The sequence below is a fragment of the Crinia signifera genome, chromosome 1 (genome assembly GCF_055691185.1).
Source record: "Crinia signifera chromosome 1, ASM5569118v1, whole genome shotgun sequence".
Lineage (NCBI taxonomy): Eukaryota > Metazoa > Chordata > Amphibia > Anura > Myobatrachidae > Crinia > Crinia signifera.
In genome coordinates, this window is record NC_139217.1 from 230,311,855 (window position 1) to 230,333,878 (window position 22,024).

At 44.2% G+C, this 22,024-nt stretch overlaps 1 protein-coding gene across 1 annotated transcript in view; it reads left to right on the forward strand.

Annotated features, from left to right (window-relative positions):
• Positions 1-22,024, forward strand: part of COMP (cartilage oligomeric matrix protein) — a 151,446-nt gene that overhangs the window by 78,061 nt on the left and 51,361 nt on the right. Inside the window, exons 4-7 of the mRNA XM_083179394.1 lie at positions 17,783-17,958; positions 19,397-19,534; positions 21,077-21,151; positions 21,532-21,684. Of these exons, the coding sequence (XP_083035520.1) occupies positions 17,783-17,958; positions 19,397-19,534; positions 21,077-21,151; positions 21,532-21,684 (542 nt within the window). The remainder of the gene's footprint in view (positions 1-17,782; positions 17,959-19,396; positions 19,535-21,076; positions 21,152-21,531; positions 21,685-22,024) is intronic.

A 22,024-nucleotide genomic window follows, 5' to 3' on the forward strand; every position in this document is an offset into this window, starting at 1 on the left:
CTTACTGCTGTTTTATCTTTGTTTTGTTTCTACATCCTTGACAGGTTGCTGTTCTTCTTTGTTATTCGTTCTGTGTTCTATACGTTTTCTATATGGCCTAGAAAACTTACTCTCAGACAAGAGAGGCATGGGTTGTACCCCCCCCCCCCGGATTCCCTTAGGGGGTTTACGGGTGGAGGCAATCCCTCTATGCATAATAGCTGAGGTTAGTTCAAGCCCCATTTTACGTTTATGTTTATGTTACAGGTTGGGTTTAGATCCAGGTGTTCTTGTGTTCTCCATTACCCCCCACACCCTCTTAGAGTGTCGCCATGGTATGGCGTCCAACTTTACCCCCGGCTGGGGGTCCCCCCCTCCTCTACCTTTCACCTCGCCTTCTCCTTTTATACCCCCTTGTTACCCCCCCAGATCACAGTCAAGATGGTACCTATGTTTGCCCTAATACAATTTTTTGTCTGTCTCCAATGCTTCAAGATGCTCTCCCAATAGAGGATCATGGTTAACATTATTTCCATCAACGCCAAAGGCCTTAACTCCCCCAATAAGAGGAGGTTAGCTCTTAAATATTTTCATAAACATAAGGTCCAGATTGCAGCTGTCCAGGAAACGCATTTTATGGACTCAGCTCCCCCGTTATTTCACGACAGAAATTACCCGCACTGCTACATGGCTAATGGTCCATCTAAGAGAGCAGGAGTTGCTATCTTAATTTCGCAACACTGTGAATTCTCCCTCTCATCCCAATACTCTGACCCGGACGGGAGATTCCTGATCTTAACAGGCTCTCTCGAAAACCGGGACGTGACTATTGTGTCCTGTTATGCTCCTAACACTAGGCAACTCCCATTTTGTAGAAAGCTCTGCACCAAAGTCCAACAACTATGTAAGGGAGCCTTGCTGCTCCTGGGAGACTTTAACCTGGTGCCGGACCCCGCTATAGATAGAACGTGCGCTCGCCCCGGATCCTCCAGTCGGCCCTGCAATCCCTCTAAGGGTCTCCGTCAGTTGCTAGCAGAATATGACCTCTTTGACATATGACGGGTCAAAAACCCCTCAGTAAGGGATTATACTTTCTATTCACACGTTCATGGCACTTACTCGAGAATTGACCTCGCCATATCAGACAAATGGTCCTTAGACTCCTTCAACAAGATAAAAATTCTCCCCAGATCATGGTCAGATCACTCTCCGATATTTATAGAATGGGAAATAATGAGTAGGACAATTGCCCCCGGCCCGTGGCGTATGGGTCGTCAGACTCTTGTTCAGCTGGAGGCTCAGCAGGCTATACATTCGGCAATAGACTACTATCTACAGGAGAACTCCCCTGACGCTACTTCTACCTTTAACCATTGGTGCGCTCTTAAGGCGGTAGTCCGAGGCTCAGCAATTCAAATAGCTGCCAAAATGAAAAAGGAATTCAAGAAATCCTTAGTACAAGCTGAACTAGAGCTCACCACTCTTGAAGCTGCCCATAAGTCCAACCCAGCTGATAAGTCGCTCTTTAAGCTATTAAATGAAGCAAGGGATAAAGTCAATGGCTTTTACCTATCAGAAGTCCAACGTAATGTTAGTAGACTAAATCAGAAATTTTATCAACTTGGGAATCGCTCGGGTAGACTATTAGCCAGAAAGTTAAGAGGTAAGAGAGCAAGGGAAAAAATCCACATGATCTATTCTGACCGGGGCTCAAAAGTATATGACCCAAATGAGATAGCCAACGTCTTTTCAGAGTATTACTCTAAACTATATAATTTGAAGGATGACCCTGCCACTCACCAACCACACTATGAGAAGATCCAAAGTTTTTTAAATAAGATCAACCTCCCTAAGTTGTCCCCTGAGGCATGTGTTTCTCTTAACGCACCCTGGTCACTAGAAGAGGTCCAAACTGGTATTGACTCCCTTCCATCAGACAAGGCCCCGGGGCCCGATGGGTTCCCTTCTAACTTTTACAAAACATTCAAATCCCAACTGTCACCTGTATTACTTAAGGTATTTAACGAGGCCTCATTGGCAAAACATTTCCCCTCTGAAATGCTGGAATCCCGCATCATCACCATCCCCAAACCAGGGAAACCCCAAACAGCAGTCCAAAACTACAGACCCATTGCGCTCCTTAACTCGGATCTGAAACTATACGCTAAATTAGTTGCTAACCGTATAAGTCCACTACTCCCCTCCCTCATTAAAAATGACCAGGTGGGTTTTGTTTTGAACAGACAGGCCCCGTATAACACGCGCAGGGTGCTAGGCGTTATCGAATTCTGCTCATCTAAGACAATCCCCCTTTTAGTCCTGTCACTGGATGCCGAGAAGGCCTTTGATAGGCTCCACTGGGGCTTCATGCGTGCGACCTTAGAAAAATTTGGTCTTAGCGGCCGGATATTAGATTCAATCCTGGCTCTATACTCTTGTCCCTCTGCAAGGGTTTTCACAAATGGTTGCACTTCCTCAGGCTTCAAAATCTCCAACGGTACCCGTCAGGGGTGCCCACTTTCTCCCTTGATCTTTGCTTTGGCGGTTGAGCCTCTGGCTGAACACATTAGGGGCATTATTCTGCTTGGAGCGGCCAAACGTGCGTACGTTCGCCATTACCGCACGCTAGCCGTACGCGGCCGTTAGGGGTAAGTCCACCCACAAATCAGCCGCTTACGTACGGGCAGAAATAACGTAGAAGGGGAGTGGCGTACAAATGAGCGTACGGCAACGTACGCGGCCGGCCCAGCCCTTACACTCGGACAACTGGCGTACAACTGAGCGTACGGCAACGTACGCGGACGTCTTTCGTCCGTCTTCCCACCGACTTCTTGCGGAGATCTGAGCGTACGCCAGCTTGCACGCACGGGTCCCTATTGTTTTCAATGGAAAACACAAGTTATGTCACCGCTCGTGAGAGTGAGCGTACGTCCGTGTACGCTGGCATACCCTTCACATATATGGACCTGCAAATCTTCCCTTTCAACTACAAATCTCACAATTGATTAATTAATCTATTTGTTATTCAATTATTGTTTTCTATTAACTCAATTGTCTACCTCAATAAAGACCTAATAAAACTACATTTGAACCCTCATTACATGTATATTTGTTATGTTCTAATGTGGCATTTTAAGCACTATCTATGTGTCCCCATATTGCTGTTATTTTTACATCAAGTAATGTTGGTGTTTCTGTATATGTACTAAATTATGTCCATAATTACTTTGTCCACAATGTGTAACATGTATACCTACCCTGATGTTATGTGTGATGTTGTAATCGAACAACATTAAAAATTCATGCATTTTTACTATGTGTTATTTTATTCAAAAACACACACATTCACACATCAATCATTACCCCTCACCTCAAATTACAAGTATAACTTACAGTACACATCTGTATGTACCTACCCTTACAAGCCCTCTAACATATTTCTGATTAAAAACAAAGGCAATTTCGAACTGTACATAAACGTTTATTTGGCACAAAAATAATAAGGGGGGGGGATAAAAAAAAATTAAATTCAGGCCTCCAGAAGGCCAAACAGGATCTGGAGGTACAGGAGGGTGAGGACAATCTCCCGCATTAGGGCTGCCACCTCCTCCTGCTGCTGTCCAGTGTCTGTAGGGAAGGGATAAAAATAAAAAATTAATATATAACATACACAAATGTTTGTTGTATTTGTACCTAAAAATAAGTTGAGAGTTATGTGTGAAGGCCACATACATTTTTAAACTACATTGAAGATGGGTCTGCTGTAAACACAGTACTACAAAATAATATACTTAATTAACTGCAGGGGATATATATATATATATATATATATATATATATATATATATATATATATACACACACACACACACACACCACATGAAAAGCCTGTGTTTGTCCCTCTGCCCCTTACTCTGGTGGAGACCTCACAGTCCTAGTGCTGCCTCTGATTAAAATCCCTCCCATGACAAAGCTGCTGCTGCTGTTCTCCATGGACCTGAGAAGCATGTAATGAGCTCCACCAATCAGAGCTCAGCACAAACTTCTCAGCCTCTGTCCTCTGGTGCAAAGTGTCATGGGACTTAGTCATCTCCCAGAAATGCACTGCACACTTGTGCAATCAGTGTGCCTTGGCTCCCGATGCTCAGCACCATAAATCATTGTCACATTGGCAGATAGGTCAAGCTGCAGCACTACCCCACCCATGCACAAAACATTTAGCTAAAAAAGAAAAAAAACAACTTACACATTTTTTTGGTCAAAAATACATGACAACCACAGGGGGCCCCTAGCTAGAGGGGGGCCCAGGGGCACTGACCCCTTGTGCCTCCATTATAATCCGGCCCTGTGTTGCACATCATGCTGGGAACTGGAGTTACCCAACACCTGGAGCCACATAACTACCACACCACTAATGTCGGATATCTCATTGGATGTACTGTTATGTCAATTATTCAAGGGGTGAGGCATGGCCACACTCAAAAAAACCACCAAGGGGACCCTTGTTCCTGGAGAAGGACAGGACACACCTCATGGTCGCCCTGCAGTGATATGTTGCAACTAATGTTGATGTTGGATACACATATGTGGTTGTTGTGATTGTTGATGTGTAGAAATGTGTAGGTAAACATTAGACAAATTATTTACTTACGGCTACTTGAGCCATCCTGGTCACCGCTGGTTGGCTGTGCGGTGGTTGGGGGGGTCTGGAGCAACGAGAATGATGGTCCCGGAGTCTGGACCACGGTAGTGGCTGTTACTGGGGAGTGGAGAGGTTTGGGGGTGGGTGGTGGAGAGGTATAGGGGGGTTGGAAATGGGGTGGGGAGGGGGGGGGTGGGGGTTGGGGAGGTGGTGGGGGTGGGGGTTGTGGAGGGGGAAGGGGATGGGGAAATTGTGTGGGTCCAAACAGCACCCTGTGTCTCTTCTTCTTCCTCCTCCTCTTCTTCCTCCTCCTCCTCTTTCTTCTCCTCCTCTTCCTCTTCCTCCTCCTCCTCTTCCTCCTCCTCCTCTTTCTTCTCCTCCTCTTCCTCTTCCTCCTCCTCCTCTTCCTCCTCCTCCTCTTTCTTCTCCTCCTCTTCCTCTTCCTCCTCCTCCTCTTCCTCCTCCTCCTCCTCTTCCTCCTCCTCCTCTTCCTCTTCCTCTTCCTCCTCCTCTGGCTGCTCCGGGGCTGCCTGGTCCCGGCGTGCCTGCTCCCGGGCTTCTCTGGCGGCTCTTGCCCGTGCTGCAATGTTCATGTTGATGGCATAGAAATCGAAGATTGGGATTCATAAAAAAGGGGGAAAGAAAAATTCACATTAGTCATGCTCATAACCTTCCAAATGATCATTGCTGTGATATTTCAGACATTTATCATGCTAACTATTTGATATCCTACGCCAAAAAACTGAGCAACTACTTAAACCCCCCCTATACCCCCCATATACACCCATATACACCCCCATATACACCCCCCTATACCCCCCATATACACCCCATATACACCCATATATACCCCCCATATACCCCCCATATACACCCCATATACACCCCCCTATACCCCCCATATACACCCATATACACCCCATATACACCCATATACACCCCCATATACACCCCATATACACCCATATACACCCCCTATACCCCCATATACACCCCATATACACCCCATATACACCCCATATACACCCATATACACCCCCCTATACCCCCCTATACCCCCCATATACACCCATATACACCCCATATACACCCATATACACCCCATATACACCCCCCTATACCCCCCATATACACCCATATACACCCCATATACACCCATATACACCCCATATACACCCATATACACCCCCATATACACCCCATATACACCCATATACACCCATGTACACCCCATATACACCCCATATACACCCATATACACCCCCATACTCAGCAACCTATTTTTAAAAAGTACACACAACATTGCTAAAAAACGCAGACATACTAGTAATCAAAACTTACATCGGGCAATATGGCGGCGAAGGCTGCACAGTAGAACGGGCTGCCGCCGGCGCAGGTCTGACCAGCGCCGCTCAACCTGCCCCAGGCTTCTGCGGACGCCGGTCGTGGAAAATATCAGGCGGCGGGCAGCATTATATGCCCGCCGCTTGTCCGCATTCGAAACATATGGGCCCCTGGGCCCCAGGTGACGGTCCATGACGTGGACCAGGGCCAACAGCTCAGGGGTCGAGAATGGCCTAGCTCTGTTTGCTGTCATGGTGGCAATGGCGCAGTTATTAATTGCAGGTACATATATCACTTTTGGTGCTTGCTGATTGGTTGAAAAAATTGTTTGTTTGGTATTAACTTTATTAATCCCTCTTACATTAACAAACTGGATGCGAATAGAAACTTACGCGGACCGTTCCGATATACACACCACAACCAACAGCATGCATTCAATGTATAGAGAGGAACTGTATATATACAGTGTGCGGAAAATAATACACGCACCCCCGTCTACTCATAACTACGCTGCTTAAAGGGGGCTCAATACACCGATTGCCATGAAGAGAAAAGTACTGTATATATAGTATGCGGAAATTAATACACGCAACCGTCTACTTAGAACTACGCTGCTTAAAGGGGGCACGATACACCGATATGCATGGAGAGGAGTACTGTATATACAGTAGGCGGAAAATAATACACGCAACCCTCTACTTATAGCTACGCTGCCTAAAGGGCCACAATGCAACATGTTGCTGTATGACAATTTCATACACATTACATATGTAAGGAAAGCATTATATCGTGATGTTTTGAAATGTGACTCACAAAGCATACACGAACTCCAACAGATACCAGCTGACAACACTTGTCATTGGAATGACAGGTGCCCACATTTCACGATGTAGCACAATGCTCCACAACCTGTGTATGTGCATATACAGGTGTTTGATCAGGTGCGTTGAGACCTGCGTAATTTAAGCGGGAATTATCGGCGGGAAATATCGGCGTAAATTTGCATCTACATTGCGGGAAAAAATATACGCCCCCTTGTTCATGGCGGGAGATTAACATATAAATATTCAGTCAGATGCAGCCCACAATTGCTGCAAACATGTCTGACTCAGACGATTCTGCAGCAGAGGACGCTCTGCAGAGAGCTACAGCACAATCCATGCTTGATGCACTCAACAAGAGGGAACAGGAGCGGAGAAGGAGGGCCCAAGAGAGGAGTCGCCTGCAAGATCAAGCGGGCCCCTCAGTAAAAGGCCCTGGTGAACCTCCACCAGCTCCACAAGGGCCAAGCAACCAGCCAGAACAAGAGGTTGCATCTCTCCAAACAGGTGTGACCCAGCAGGTGCATGGTGAGAGAACTGGGGCCACCAGAAAACGTGCTGCAACATCTAGGGTGATGACTGAGCAGGATACCACCACCAGAAGGAGAAACCCTGCATTTGTAGAGGCCGAAATGCGAATTCTAGTGCCCAGGGCACGCGAATGGATTGAATTGGCAACCAGGAAGCCGGGTGCCAGTGCAAGGAGAAACCTTTGGGACAAGATCACAGAGGAAGTGAACCAGGTGTCACCAGTGGTCAGAACTTGGGACGCGGTGAAGAAAAGGTTAGTGTGTTTGTCAGGGCAATTTTTCAGCAGTCTCCAGCAGGAACTGAGGCCCTTATTCTAGTTCACTCTTTCTGCCCAAATATTTCTTAGATGGACAAAACCATGTGCACTGCAGGTGAGGCAGGTGTTACTTGTGCAGAGATAATCAGATTTGGGTGGGGTTTTACACCTGCCTCACCTGCAGTGCACATGGTTTTGTCCATCAAAGAAATATTTGGCCACACATGGCAAAAAAACATAAGATCACCCACACTAGGAAATGTCACGTAGCTAGGGGTACCACATAGTCCCTTTAATTCCGGACACATATTAATTACACAGGTTCTGTGGCTGGCTGACTTCAAGACTCCACTTCACCTAATTTTAAACTGCCACAGAACCTGTGTAAGTAACATGTGTCCGGAATTAAAGGGACTAGGTGGTAACCCTACACGTAGCACAGTGGTGAACATATCTCATGGTGATATTTGTATTTTTAAACTTGTAGGTGGACTGACTTCAAAAGTGCCCTGAAGAGGAAGATGACTGACCGGTACAACCACAGCATGTCCACCGGGAGCGGTCCTATGCCTGACCATTTGGAGTATACCCCCCTGGAGCTGGACTCCTGTGACGTCATCGATGTGGGGGAGATCAGGGGGATCTCCAATATGGACAGTGAGCTCCCGGCGGAGGTCTTTGCTGCTGCTTTTGATGGTAAGTCACAGTAATGCATTGTATTTAGAAAGATATTTTTTATTGCGTATGTGATGGTGACATTGTTTTCAATTCTTATCCTAGCAGAAGCAGAAAGTCAGGATGTACCGGCAGCATCTTCCTCTGCAGAGCCACAGGTGGAGCAGGTGGCCCAGCCTCCACCAAGACGTCGCCCCCAGCCCCAGCCACAGGAGACATGGAGTGAGAGCCTGTTGGTGACGCTGGACAGGATCGAGCAGCAAGGGGTGGATGCTGCCATCCGTCAGCAGCAGGTGGCGGATTTTCTGGCGGAGTGGAAGGCCACAAACCAGCTGCAGGTTGAGGCGTTGAACCGCATTAATGAAACTCTGGCGGCTGGCATGCTAAGCATTGGCCAACACCTCAGCCGCCAGAATGAACTTCTTGCGGAGCAGCTGTCCACCGCCAGGTCCCTAAGGGACAATCCCCCATCTGCTGCCCCACCCCAAGCTGCTCCCCAACCTTCCACCTCGGCTGACCCTCCTGTGTCGACTAGGGGAAGACGCCGAAAGCCAGCTGACCCAAAGGCCCCTGTCCCCAAGGCCCCATCTAAAAGGGGCAAAAAAGGGCCCAAATGAGACCTGGTTCACTTCCTCTGTGGTTGGAGGCCAAAGGTTTAAATTGCACTGGACATCCGCTTCCTGAGTTGGCCATCGATCCATTTGCGTGCCATGGGCATGAAAGTTCGTATTTTGACCTCTACAAATGCAGGATATTTTTTTTTGGTGGTGTGTATCTTGCTTAGTATTCACCCTGGTTGTTGCAGTACGTATTCTGGTGTCCCCATTTATTTCACCATTGCATTTGCAGGGTAACACATGTTTGGAGATATGCAACCTCTTGTTCTGGCTGTTTTATTATTTGTGTGTCTATTTTATTTGTTTATTTGATTTCTCACATTAAAGTGTCAAGCTGTGATGCTGAACAGCAAATAAATTTATTTTACAAATTAAAACAAAATTGTGGTATGTGTAATTTCTTGTGTGAAACAAATACTAGATTTATGTGTACTTACTGACCAGGGTATTTTTGAACATTTGTTGAAGTGTGGTCGAAGTTTCCCATGTGTAACCCTCTCCATGGCCATTCCCATGTTCCTATCCAACTTTTCCCTGCTAATTAGTTTGTGTCAGCACATGTGCAGAGCAACTTAATAGGTGAGAAAGCAGTTTGTGTGCAGGTGAGGTAGCTCCTACAGTAGTAGGTAAAAGCAGGTCCAGAACAATGCTTTCCTCATGGAGTGGGTGAGGCAGACAAACAAGGGTGAAAAGGTACATTTGTGTAGGAATGCATATGTGTCCTCCCTAAAAAAAGATGTGTGAATGGGCCAAACATGATAAATTACCTTGTGAACAAACATGCATAACTTTTAAAATATATATGATTTGACAGTGTCATAAGCAGATGTAGGAATCCTTTGTTAGAGAGATGAGAGTGCAATAATGTGATTGGTGGCATCTTACATCCAGAGTGTAGTCAAATCCAAATCATAGCAGATGAGATAGTGGTACAGGTCATAATTTTGGGTACTATACAAAGATTGTGTGGAAAATAGTGGTCATGGGCTTCAAACATTGCTGAAACATCCTTTGTAGGTGTTAGATGTGGTTTATGTTATTGTATCCTAAATACAAAACCTATGTTAGTATTAGAGTGAACACGTTGACACATGTCGACTTGTGTAGATTGAGTGTGCTACTGCGTAAAGTCTATGAAAGCACGTAGTGAATGTGTCTGTTTAGCAAATACCTACCTTAGCGTATAAAAAGATTCTTACCTTAAATTAAACAAACCTTTAAATGTGGAGAAGTATAGAAACATAAGCTTCCAATGTGTTTGCGTGCTGCATGTGTGGCTTGCAGGCAGTGAAATCATGGTTTGGAGTTAATAGACTGCAGCATTGCTTATTACATTCAGGTGTATGTGTTTGAGTAGTAATCAGCGTTAATTAGCCAACTCAGGCGCACGCTGGCATGCGGTATCTGTAGGGGTGGTTTTAGCTGGCGGTTGGCGGCCACCTGTTTGGTGTCCGAAACGAACGGTGCCTTAGTCGATCGTGCGGTAGTAGCACCGCTCATTTTTGGTGCACACCCCCGTGTACGCCCATATTTACGCCCATTTTCCCTCATTATTTCGGCCGCTCCCATCAACACGCCCCTATGCCGCCCCATTACCCGTACGCTCGCGTACAGGTTTTTTCGCACGTTGAGACACCAGCCGTAAGCGTTGTGGAGTGTTCGCGCCGGCGCATTAGCGTATCTGCACATGCGCAGATCGTAAAAAACCCCGGGACGTACGCGTACGGCCCGGACGCTCCAACCAGAATAAGGCCCTAGATGTAATAACTCTATTAAGGGTCCGGTAATAGGTAGTTCGTCCCATAAAATTAGCCTATTTGCGGATGATGTCCTATTATGTCTCTTAGATCCTGAAAATTCTCTCCCCGCTTTACACAAGGTGCTACAAGACTACTCCGAAGTATCATTCTATAAATTAAACACTGGTAAGACGGAGGCCCTTCCTTTGGGGCTCCCCCAAGATACCATCACTAGATTAAAAGAAAAGTACAACTACGCATGGCAAACCCGCTCACTGAGATACTTAGGAATTAACCTGGCGTTGGAAAACCATATTTTTGAGTGCAATTATGGCCCCCTGCTGAGGGCCTTTGCAGAGCTGACTGGAGACTGGATGATGCATGATGTATCATGGCTAGGGAGAGTGGCTGCAGCTAAAATGGTCCTCTTACCGAAATTGATGTACCTTTTCCGCTCTATCCCTAGATCCCCCCCAAAAAACTTAATGAACAAATTTAACCAACTTCTGACTAAATATATTTGGAGAGGGGCCAAACCTAGAATTGCTAAGAAGATTCTAATAAGTTCTAAATCCGAGGGCGGTGTTGCCTACCCCGATATTGAAACTTACTACGCCTCTTGTATTCTGAACCAGGCTAGGGATTGGCTTGATCTTAAAGACCCGAAACCGTGGGTGTTGTTGGAGAGTACCTACTCCCACCCTACTCCCATCGCAGACCTGGTATGGCTCCCACAAAATGAAACTAGAAAAGTCTCAGCCCTCTGTAAATCTATTAAAGCCACCCAAGATGTCTGGTATAAAATGACAGCTTCTCTAGAAAAGACAGCTCTACCGGCCCCCTTCTTATCATTAAAAGCTTTGAAATCTTTAATCCCCAATGTGCCATTAGATAGATGGATTAATCAGGGAATAGCTTCAGTGGAAGACCTGTATGTCGGGGATAATTTCGCACCCTTTAATTATATACAAAACAACTTCAATATCCCCAAACAGGACTTTTTCATCTATCTACAGATAAGAAGTTGGTTACAATCACATCTAACCACACCCAACACAAAACCAGCTTTCCCCGCCTATCTTAAAACCAGGATGAGCACTTATTCTCACAAAGGCGGCATATCGTGGTGGTACTCCCACTTACTCTCCATAAATGTAAGACATAAACTGAAATCACAATCCCTATGGGAAAGAGATCTGAACAGATCTCTCAGTGAGGAAGATTGGGAGAACATCTTTAGAACCTGTTTCAAGATATCACGCTGTATAAACCATTCTGAAATGTTTTTCAAGCTTATCCATAGGGCCTACTTCACCCCAGCCAGGCTGCATAAGATTTGGCCATCATTCCCTAACTCCTGTTGGAGGAAATGTGGCAACATTGGGGATATCTTCCACATATTTTGGGAGTGCCCACGCCTGCGGCCTCTCTGGGGGGAAGTATTTCAGCTAATGAGCCTAATAATAAACCAACCCATCCTTCCTGACCCAGCTCTTGCCCTGCTCCATATCTTCCCATCACATTTCTTGGCGGCTGACAGGTATATTTTAGGCCATGTCCTTATAGCCACCAAGTCGACTATTACTAAACTGTGGAAATCTGATACCATACCATCCCTAGAGGCTATTCGTAACAAGGTACACAGTCACTTTATCTACGAGACCGCCGATGCCAAGTACTCTTCTTCCCCAAACTCAATAGTAATGAAATGGCATGGCTGGTCACTCTATAATGAAAAAATGGGGCGCTCGAGTATACACAACAGTCCTCCTGACTTATCTGTACTAAATTCTCAATAGATAAAGGCTATTCGTTATCATGAGATGTATTGTTCTATACAGATGCAGATTGTACTTTTAGTACATTATTATGATCTGATGTGATTTGTGAGACAAGTATGATTTACCGTCCACTGTTTTCTTTTGTCCCCTACCCTCCCTCCCTTCCTTCTGTATCCCCCCCCCCCCCCAGATACTCTCTGGAAAAATTCACAATAAAAATGTAATGTTAAAAAAAAAAAAAAAAGCTATATATAGCATCTATTTATTTATGTTGGTTAAACATTATCCAACCGACCAAATTCTTACTATTTGGACAAATACAGTGCGGCAACAATAACTTCCTGTACACAAGTATCAAAAACTGTTATAGCTGCGTTTGTAGACAATGAAGCATTTTCAAGAGCCTATGACCGGAACTCTTTACGTTTTGAACATCAAAATGTAAACTTTCCATCCCTTTACCTTAATGCCACATACAGCCAAGCCATTTCAACCTGACTTTGAACACGGTAAAACGATTCATGAGTAGATGTCACTCATACAGATCACAAATACAGTATACTAATTGACCAAGAAGAGTACCTTGATGGTTGCACACTATTCGCTTTTGATCTATCGCCTGAACAGGAATGTGTGAAGCACCTCTCGGTAATCTGTATGGCCAATCTCCGAGCTGAATTCCACTTTTCTGAAGTGCTAGATCAGACCGTGACATGCTGTAGGAATATCTACTGTATAAATTAAATGCATAATTTTAATATTTTTTGCATAATTTAACAGTTGTAATTACGCAACAGCAAGATGAACAAATTGCAGATCAATTGTATACTGTACGCAGACCCAATGACACTGCTATTTTTTAAAGAGACCTATCCATGCAAAATGTTGCCGACCAGTAAACTGTTGCAATACCCCTGCACATTTTTAATCAATACACATAGCAGCAAACAGCTGGGGGGACACTGGTTGGCCTTTTATTTTAATGAATGGCACAAATGTTATTTTTTTGATTCTCACAGGCTCGCCACTGGCAGCACCCTATTCCCAAAGACTATAATAACAATTTTAAATTTGAATTAAAAAAGTACAAATAACCAGTTGCTCAATTTTAAAAGCACCTTTTGCAGTCAATATTGTGTTTACTTTATATTCTTCTTTTTTTATTATTATTATTCTACTATTTTTTTTAAACATTGTTTTTTATTAATGAAGAAAAATAGGACATACAGTGGTACATAAAACAGCTTGACAATAAAGAGCAGGCTGATGAACAATAGTTATAAGGCAAGAACTAGAACATTTCCATTCTCCAGGATGTGGTTCTGCATAGCATCTGCCTCAAGGACAGTGAGGCTGGGAGTTAAATCCTGCTCTATTACTTAACCATGTCCTAGTAACTAAGCAATAATAATAGAAAAACATAGCAAAAAAAGAGAACAGGACAAGACAGACACATGAGGAAAGTGTACAAAACAGGGGGAAACATAAAGCATAGGATAGATCTGAGTTTCAATCCCCTTATCCCCAAAGAGGGATCTAAATTATCTATGGCGAGTGTAGGTTGGACAAATCCACGTGGTCAGTAAGACCTAGGGGCAGACCGCTCTTCTCCCAAAACTCACCCCACCGGAACCATTTAATGTGGATAGAAGAAGGGGAAGAGGAGTATTTACATCCTGCAGTTTCAAAAACATAGTGTTTATGTACAGCGTTAGTGATATTTTGAATCGTAGGCAAAGATGGGGATTTCCATAGTTGACCAATAGCTGCTTTGGTTGCTATTAAAATGTGGCCTAGTATATATCTATCACAACTGGGCACTGGAAATGGAAACTGGTGCAGCAAAGCCGCCAGGGGGTCCTCAGGGACAGAGATACCCAAAACTTTGTAGATCAAAGTGAATACCTCGCGCCACAGCGGCCTCAGGGTCGAGCAGCCCCAGAAGATATGTACTAATGATCCCACACATCCACATCCCCTCCAGCAGAGATTAGATATGGAGGGCCAAATGGCGTTAAGCCGACAGGGAGTGAAATATGCTCTAATACATAGTTTATAATACATTTCGCAATGGTGCGCACATTTAGAGATCTTAAAACAAGTCTTAAATATAGACTCTCAGACTAATTCAGGGAGTTCTCGAGATAAATCTTTTTCCCAGCCAACCTGAGACACCAACTTCCCTCCCCTGCCCAAAAGTACTACATATTGGTACCGTCTAGAGATACCTCCCCTGTGGTCAGAGGACGATAGGAGAAGGGACAGAGCTGGCGTAAAGCGTGTGTTGGTCTCCCCGTATATTCCGATAGCCAATGCCGTATCTGCAAGTATTTAAAGAAATCATGCCTAGGGATGTGGAATTGTGTCTGTAGTTGGGAGAAGGAGAGAAGGGCATTTGTACAGTAAATATCTTTCAAACATTTAATTCCTCCCTCTATCCACGTCCCCAGGCAAAGATCAGGGATTAGGTTACTTAACGAGGTAATGGGGAGACAGGGGGCCGGTAACAATACATCTGGATCGTTCGCAACAACCTCTTGCCAGGCCAAAGTAGTTCTGAACGCTATTCCCGGGCCCGTCCATGTGGGAATCGCCCTAGCCGTCAAAAAGAGTAGCTCGGAGAGCGTGAAATTCTTTTTATGCTAACCCAGGGCTTAGGGCCAGACGCTACAAACCAGTCGCAAGCCTGACTCAGAATGCAGGCCGAGTGGTAACGCTCAAGATCTGGGTACGCAACACCGCCGGAGTCCTTTGGTAGCACCAATGTGCATCTGGCAATACGAGGTCTCGCTCCCTTCCGGATGAAACTAGAAAATAATCTATTGATCCTAAGGAATAATTTCCTAGGGATAGTCCGAAACAAATATAAAAGCTTGGGAAGCAGCGTAATTTTGGCCGCTGCAACCCGACCCAGCCAGGAGATTTCGTGCAGCAACCAATCCTTTGTAAGTTTCTCAAGAGAGCTTAAAAGGGGGGTATAATTACATTCAATAATGTCAGACTCCCTGGCTAGCTGAACACCTAGATATTTAATAGCCTGTGTCTGCCAGGCGTATTTATATTCGTCCTTAAGTCGTACTAAGGACTCATGAGGGATATGTAGTGGGAAAGCTTCAGTCTTGGTCGTGTTAAGTTTATAATATGAAATCTTAGTGTAAAGATCTAAAATGTGATGTAGTTTGGGGAGGGAGGAAGTGGGGTTCTTGATGCATAATAAAATATCATCAGCAAATAAGCTGATTTTATGACACTAAAGTGACATCTTTACCCTCTAAGGTCCCCACTAGAATGAGGAATCTGCTCTCTGGGTCAGAGACTTGGGATTTTAAAGTGAAAGGGCAGGAATGTGAAAATAGAATAGCAACCCCCACTTTCTTGGTCGGGGCATTCGCCATATAGCAACAGGGGAAGTGGCTGTCTGAGAATCGAGGGGGGTCAGAACTCCTGAAATGGGTTTCCTGAATGGCTACTATACTCGCCTTCTTTTTATAAAAGAAGGAAAGAGCTACCGTACGTTTTTGGGGGGAGTTTAAGCCTTTCACATTTAATGTAATGATTTTAACCATAACCAGCATTAAGATGCAGCGTGAAAACCAAGATAAGGGACATCAGAATTGGCATTATTTTGGATACCCAAATTGGATAGCAAAAGGAATACAGACTGAAGACAGGGGGGGAACACACACAAGGGAGACCCAAGACACGGAAACATAACACAAACAAATTAAATAAAGAGGCTCCCAAGGGAGCCCAAGTGAGGCACCAAAGTAGCAACACCTCACACATGTAGGAAGGGGGAGTAACAACAAGTTACCCCGCTCCCTTCAGGATAATTAGCTATTGAAACATAGCAAACATTATAGGCATTAAGGACTAACATTGATAAGGCACGAGAGGGACCCCAAGGGACCAGACCCGCAGTGAAGGTAGCATATGATACTAGCCAGCTGAGGTTTAAAGCGTACAACCCAAAGCCTGACGCTACACATACATTGTGCCACATCTACCAAGGCATGTACTGTATGGAGTACATACGCGGTCAGCCACCAGGGATCCCCCCAAGCCTATAGTATAAAACAAACCTCTTAGCAGTTAGAGTGCATAGAAAAAAACTACATTTCAAATAATGAAGGAAAACCTGAAAATGCAATTCTAGTTGTGCTTCTCAGCCACTGACCAGTCCGACTAACCCAAATCTAAGGACGTGCTGGCCCATTTTAGTGATGATACAAATGTAATGATTGTTTCTTTTGTAAAGAACTTTGTAAGACATCCCAAGAAGTCATGATATGGATAAATATACAGTATACAGGCTTGTGTAACTTGTAACCAAAGTTGTGTTTGAAGCATTTTATGTCCAATGCATCATAACTATGATGATTTTCTAATAAACAACATTGATTTTAACTTTATACCATGTGACTGTACATTTCTTCCATGTACTCTGATTAGAATCAAAGACCAAATTTTGGGTTTTCTAAATCATAAGCATATTTTATTGGTATATGAAAATTACATTTAAGGAAGCATAGCTGTTGAATAATAAGGTAATGCTTAACTTTTAAAACAATATATAAAATATTCTTGGCACAATACAAGTTAAAGGCTACTTTGAAATGTTCCAGCTGCAGTCTACTTGCAGCATTCCCGATGACTGTGGATGGTATATTTAATTCAGCACGCACAAATTTAGACCGGTTATTAGGCATCTTATGACTCGAAACACTATGATTTTGCGTAAAGTTTGTTATCAAAACTAGCAGGTTGGAACCGGGTACAATGGCGCCTTTATACAAAAAAACATCTTTGGTGTCTTAATTTGTGATGTGTTTAGCACAAAGACATTTACTCATTAGTGTTTCACAGTTCTTTTTATACCATACTGTTTCAAATATTATGATAAACAGTGTCGGTAGCATCACTTTGTGTAGGGTTAGCTGTTTCATCAACAGCATTTGCATTGATTGGTTAAAGCATTAAAGTTTGCTAAGTTGACATTTCTCTATAAGGCTGTTTACTTCATTACATCAGATCAATGCTGTAATGCAGAATCCATCAAATGATTTCTCTAGCACTCGCAGATGTCAACCTTTTTCATATCAACTTTTTGACTGTCGATCAATAGTTGCCGACCTCTTGATTGTCTACCCAGACACTGTAGATCTAAAGCCTGGATACCATTATGTTTGTTCAGTTTTTTAATCACAGCTTTTTGCATACTGTATGTGGTAGTTCTGCACAGTGAATGTGCAAGTTCAAGGACGCATTGAAGAGCTAATTGTCATTTATTGTTGATCTTTGATTAGTGATACTGTACATGAAACATAATCACTTAAGCTTCAAAAAATATTAATGCAAAATAATAATTATTTTGTTTCATTATTCTTTATGTCAAAGGAATTCACACAAGTGCTACTGGCCAGGAAATTGTTATGACAGCTTTTACAAACAGATGTTTCCCTAATCCGTGCTTCTCAGGAGTTACCTGCACAGAAACTGGATCTGGTTTCCGGTGTGGCCCCTGTCCACCTGGGTTTTCAGGAAATGGAACTCACTGCACTGATATTAATGAGGTAATCAATATTAATAGTATGCCTGGTTTCAGCTGGCCAGTCTTTAGTGGTGTAAACACACGGTGCAATTAATTTTCTATTCAATGCCAATTCGAGGATCGAATCGCACTGCGCTGTGTACACACATTTGATTTAGACTATAAAGTACAGATCTGGGCTGCACATTGGTATCAATGCATCTCCTTGTGTGTATAGGAGATGCATATATATGTCAAAAAAGAGGACAGGAGGGGCGCTCCATAGTGCATAAATGACAATTTTAATAAAATGATAATTAAACCACATTCAAGATAAGGCAAACAATTGCTTGTACCATAAAAGAGAGCACTGTGGGCTTGGTACCACAAGGCTTTTGTATATACAAAACGACCCGGCAAACTACTACCAGCCGCCCGGAGCACTAGCGCCGACCAGGATCACCCGCTGGGAACACCGATGGTGAGAACAGCATGTCGTTGGAAGCCGTAGGAACTGAGGCGTGCAGGGGAGCCGGGTACACACAGAGCGGACGTCACAGGCCCCGCTCTAACGCGTTTCGTAGTAAAACTTTGTATATATATATATGCATATCATTGGGGGTCTGCCTCAATTCACCATACAGACAACAGGCCCCTAATGTACAACTTCCACATTTGAACACCACTTTACACACCTATGCAAGTAAAAGGAAGCACAAGTCCCAATTCTGCATATGGCCGTAGACTGATGTATTTTATTGTAGCTATACGCAGTATATATTTGTGTATTTTACATCAGTCAAATAGGTACAGTAAATGCCCAATTCAGCAGGAGCCTCAAAGTCACCAATGTACAGTATATTAAGATGGCACAGAGACATGGGGGGAGATTATCTAAACAAGCAATGCTGTAAAAACCCCGTTATCTGGGTTTTTACCGCATTTTAGGATGCTCTAAGCATCCCCCGCTGGGTTAACACGGCGGGGGGCATCGCCAGAAAAATCTGGCGATGCCCCATAGAAGCCAATGGGCTTCTACCGCATCCCTCCGCCGCCCCGCAACGACCCCCCGCCGCCCCGCACGGACCCCCGCCGCACCGCATCGCCCCCTCACCTGTGTCCGGGCAGCACAGCGCAGTGCTGCCCGGACCTGTGACCTCCTCCCTGCACTGATTCTCTTCCGGGTGCAAGGAAAAGGAGAGCCCAGCGCAGCAGCAGCAGCACCGGGTGTGTGAGGGAGGGGGAGCCGCCGGGACCTGCTGGGACAGCTCTTAACGCAAGAGCTGTCTTTTGCTTTAATTATCGAATATGTTAGAATATATGCGATAATTATAAATGAGATGGGCGGCGAAGGGGGGTGGAGATTCTTAGAGAATCTCCCCCATGGTCACAAATAGACAGAGTATAGGACTGCTGTCCTAGTAAGTGATGAAAATTTAATAACATACTGTACATCTAATATGAATGATGTGTATTTCCAGTGCACTGCAAATCCTTGCTTCCCACGTATCCGCTGTGTCAATACTTCTCCTGGGTTCCATTGTGATCCATGTCCTATTGGTTATATAGGGAAAAGAGTTGAAGGAATTGGTTTGGAGTTTGCTAGAGCTAATAAACAGGTAATGATATATGAGGTATATATGTTGAAATATGTTATAAACTCATGACTATGGGCGGGATATATTAATATACATCGCCGCCCTTGGCTTGACAGCCACCGCGATGCTGCCGCATATGTACTAACATATGCGGCTAGCATCGGGTTGCGGTGACGGAGACCCCCGCGATACCTGTGATGTGGTCTGCGGGGGTCTCCTTCACATCTCGGCGGCTGCCAGTGTCCCCCTGCGTCTCCTCCTCCCCCCTGCAGCCAGATGTCCTGCCGGCTGTGACACCTGCTGGGGGAGGAGGAGATCAAAGGAGGACTGGAGGGGGGGCGCGCGGACGGGGGGTGGCGATAGAAGCCCATAGGCTTCCAGAGGGTGGCGATACCCTGCCTTGCGAAAACGGGGCGGACGGGTATTGGTACGTAGGAAAATGCGGTAAAACCCCTGTTTTACCGCATTTTCCCTTTAGTACATCCCGCCCTATATGAATAAACTATAACTAACTGTACATATGAAGGTACGTAACTAACAGCAGAACATCCTCAGCAGAGGCAGAACTCTGGGAGCATGCATGTTTTCCTGCATGCTGGGTTTTTTCTGCATTTTTATGATAGATTTTTCTAGTCTCTACAATATTTATTTTACGTGTACACTAGATGTAAGTATGTAAAAATTATTTTATTCTAATGGACATACAATATAATCTAGTTTTATTTATTTCTATTTGGACAATTTTGTACTCAGCATGTAGACTAAGCAATGCCTTGATAATCTTATATATTTAAAAAGAAAAATAATTCTAGCCCAATGCTGAACCAATACGTTGCACTGATGGACAGATGTACTAAGCCTTGAAAAGTGATAAAATGGACAGTGATAAACCACCAACCAATCAGTTCCTACCTGTCATTTTTTATACACAGCCAGTGAAATGGCATCACTCTCCATTTTATCACTTTCCAAGCTTTCCACGCTTAGTACATCTGGTCCTGAGAGTGGGCTTGATTCTGAATCTGATGAAATGCAGTTGAATGATAATTTTTGCCAGAACATCAATAGTCCATTAGTGCATGCGTCAAATTGTGTGTGTATACACGCTTGCAGCCTCGATTGAGATGCACAAACTGTGATTGTACCGGCAGTGCGCGGGTGGTGACTGTGGTTTTTTATATTACACAGAGATAGTCCATCTTTCTGGTGCATTATGGGAGTGTAGTGAGTGTATCACACAAGCGATTGCTATCTCAGTGGCACAATCACCTACTTTGGAAGCCTTACTCTGACAGAGAATCTGCACCTAGCATGGGGAAGGTGTAATTTTTGATAAAGATGCACAAAATTGTATTTCCTCATCTAAAGTTGCTGACAGTGAGCTTCTCAGTCCTTGCATATTCAGTAGCAAAGCTGTACCTGTGCTAAGCTGTAATGGCATTAGTTTAAGGTTACAAACGTGACTGTGGCATAAGACATACAGTACATTGGTGGCACCACTGAATCCTATTCAGATTCGACCCCAGTGTGCAGCGACCTCAAGTTGGTTTATTCATTTTTCAGATGTGCCAGGATATAGATGAATGCGGAAGTGGAACCAAAATCTGCCCTGTTAACAATGTCTGCACCAACACCAAGGTAACCCCCACAATATGCCATTTATACACATACGAGTATGTGAGTTTAGTAAATTGAAGGAATGTTTAATACTTGACACATTCTCCTGTGGTAAAAGCAAATGTGCCTAACCTTTTTTGGTTTATTGTGTTACAGTACTTGACAAATTATTTTGATTTAAATTCATAATTATCATTATTAAATTGATTTAATAAAATTATAAATACTGAGGAACAGGGGAGAGCCTCTTGTATACAGAGGAAGGGAGAGGAGTAAAGTGAACAAGAAAAGGAAAGATAAGTTGGGGAGAGCATGCCACAAAATGTGTCAGTTGCCCTCGCTTTGTGTTCTTACATGCTCTGGAACCACATGTGATATTTTCTTTTTGTGTTTGTGTGCAGGGCTCATACAAATGTACTCCCTGTAAGGCTGGGTCAGGAAATGGTCGGAATTCTGCCTGTAAAACTGAAAGAAGGTGTCCAAATGGAGAGATTAGCAAATGTCATGAAAATGCAGATTGCATTATTGAGCGAGATGGATCTATAGCCTGTGTGGTAAGAAGAGCCTCCCTTATCTTTGGCTGGCATAATAGATGGCGATAGGTGGATATTTTTTTTTATAATTTACATTTACTTCTAAAATATAGATATATAAAAGCGTGAAGGCATAAACATGACAATTGGAGAAGCCAATCCTCTGCCTTCTTCAGGATCCTAGGATTTAACCCCAAAAAAGTCCAGAATTGTAATGGGCCCTACACACATATGTGTGTAGGGTGACCTAGGTATGCTAGGTTGGGCAGTGCTGCGCCACTGTCGCTCAGCACACAGCGCTTACAGTCCACACACAGAGCAAGCTGTCGGTGCTGTGTTCTGAGCTTGCTGACAAGACCAG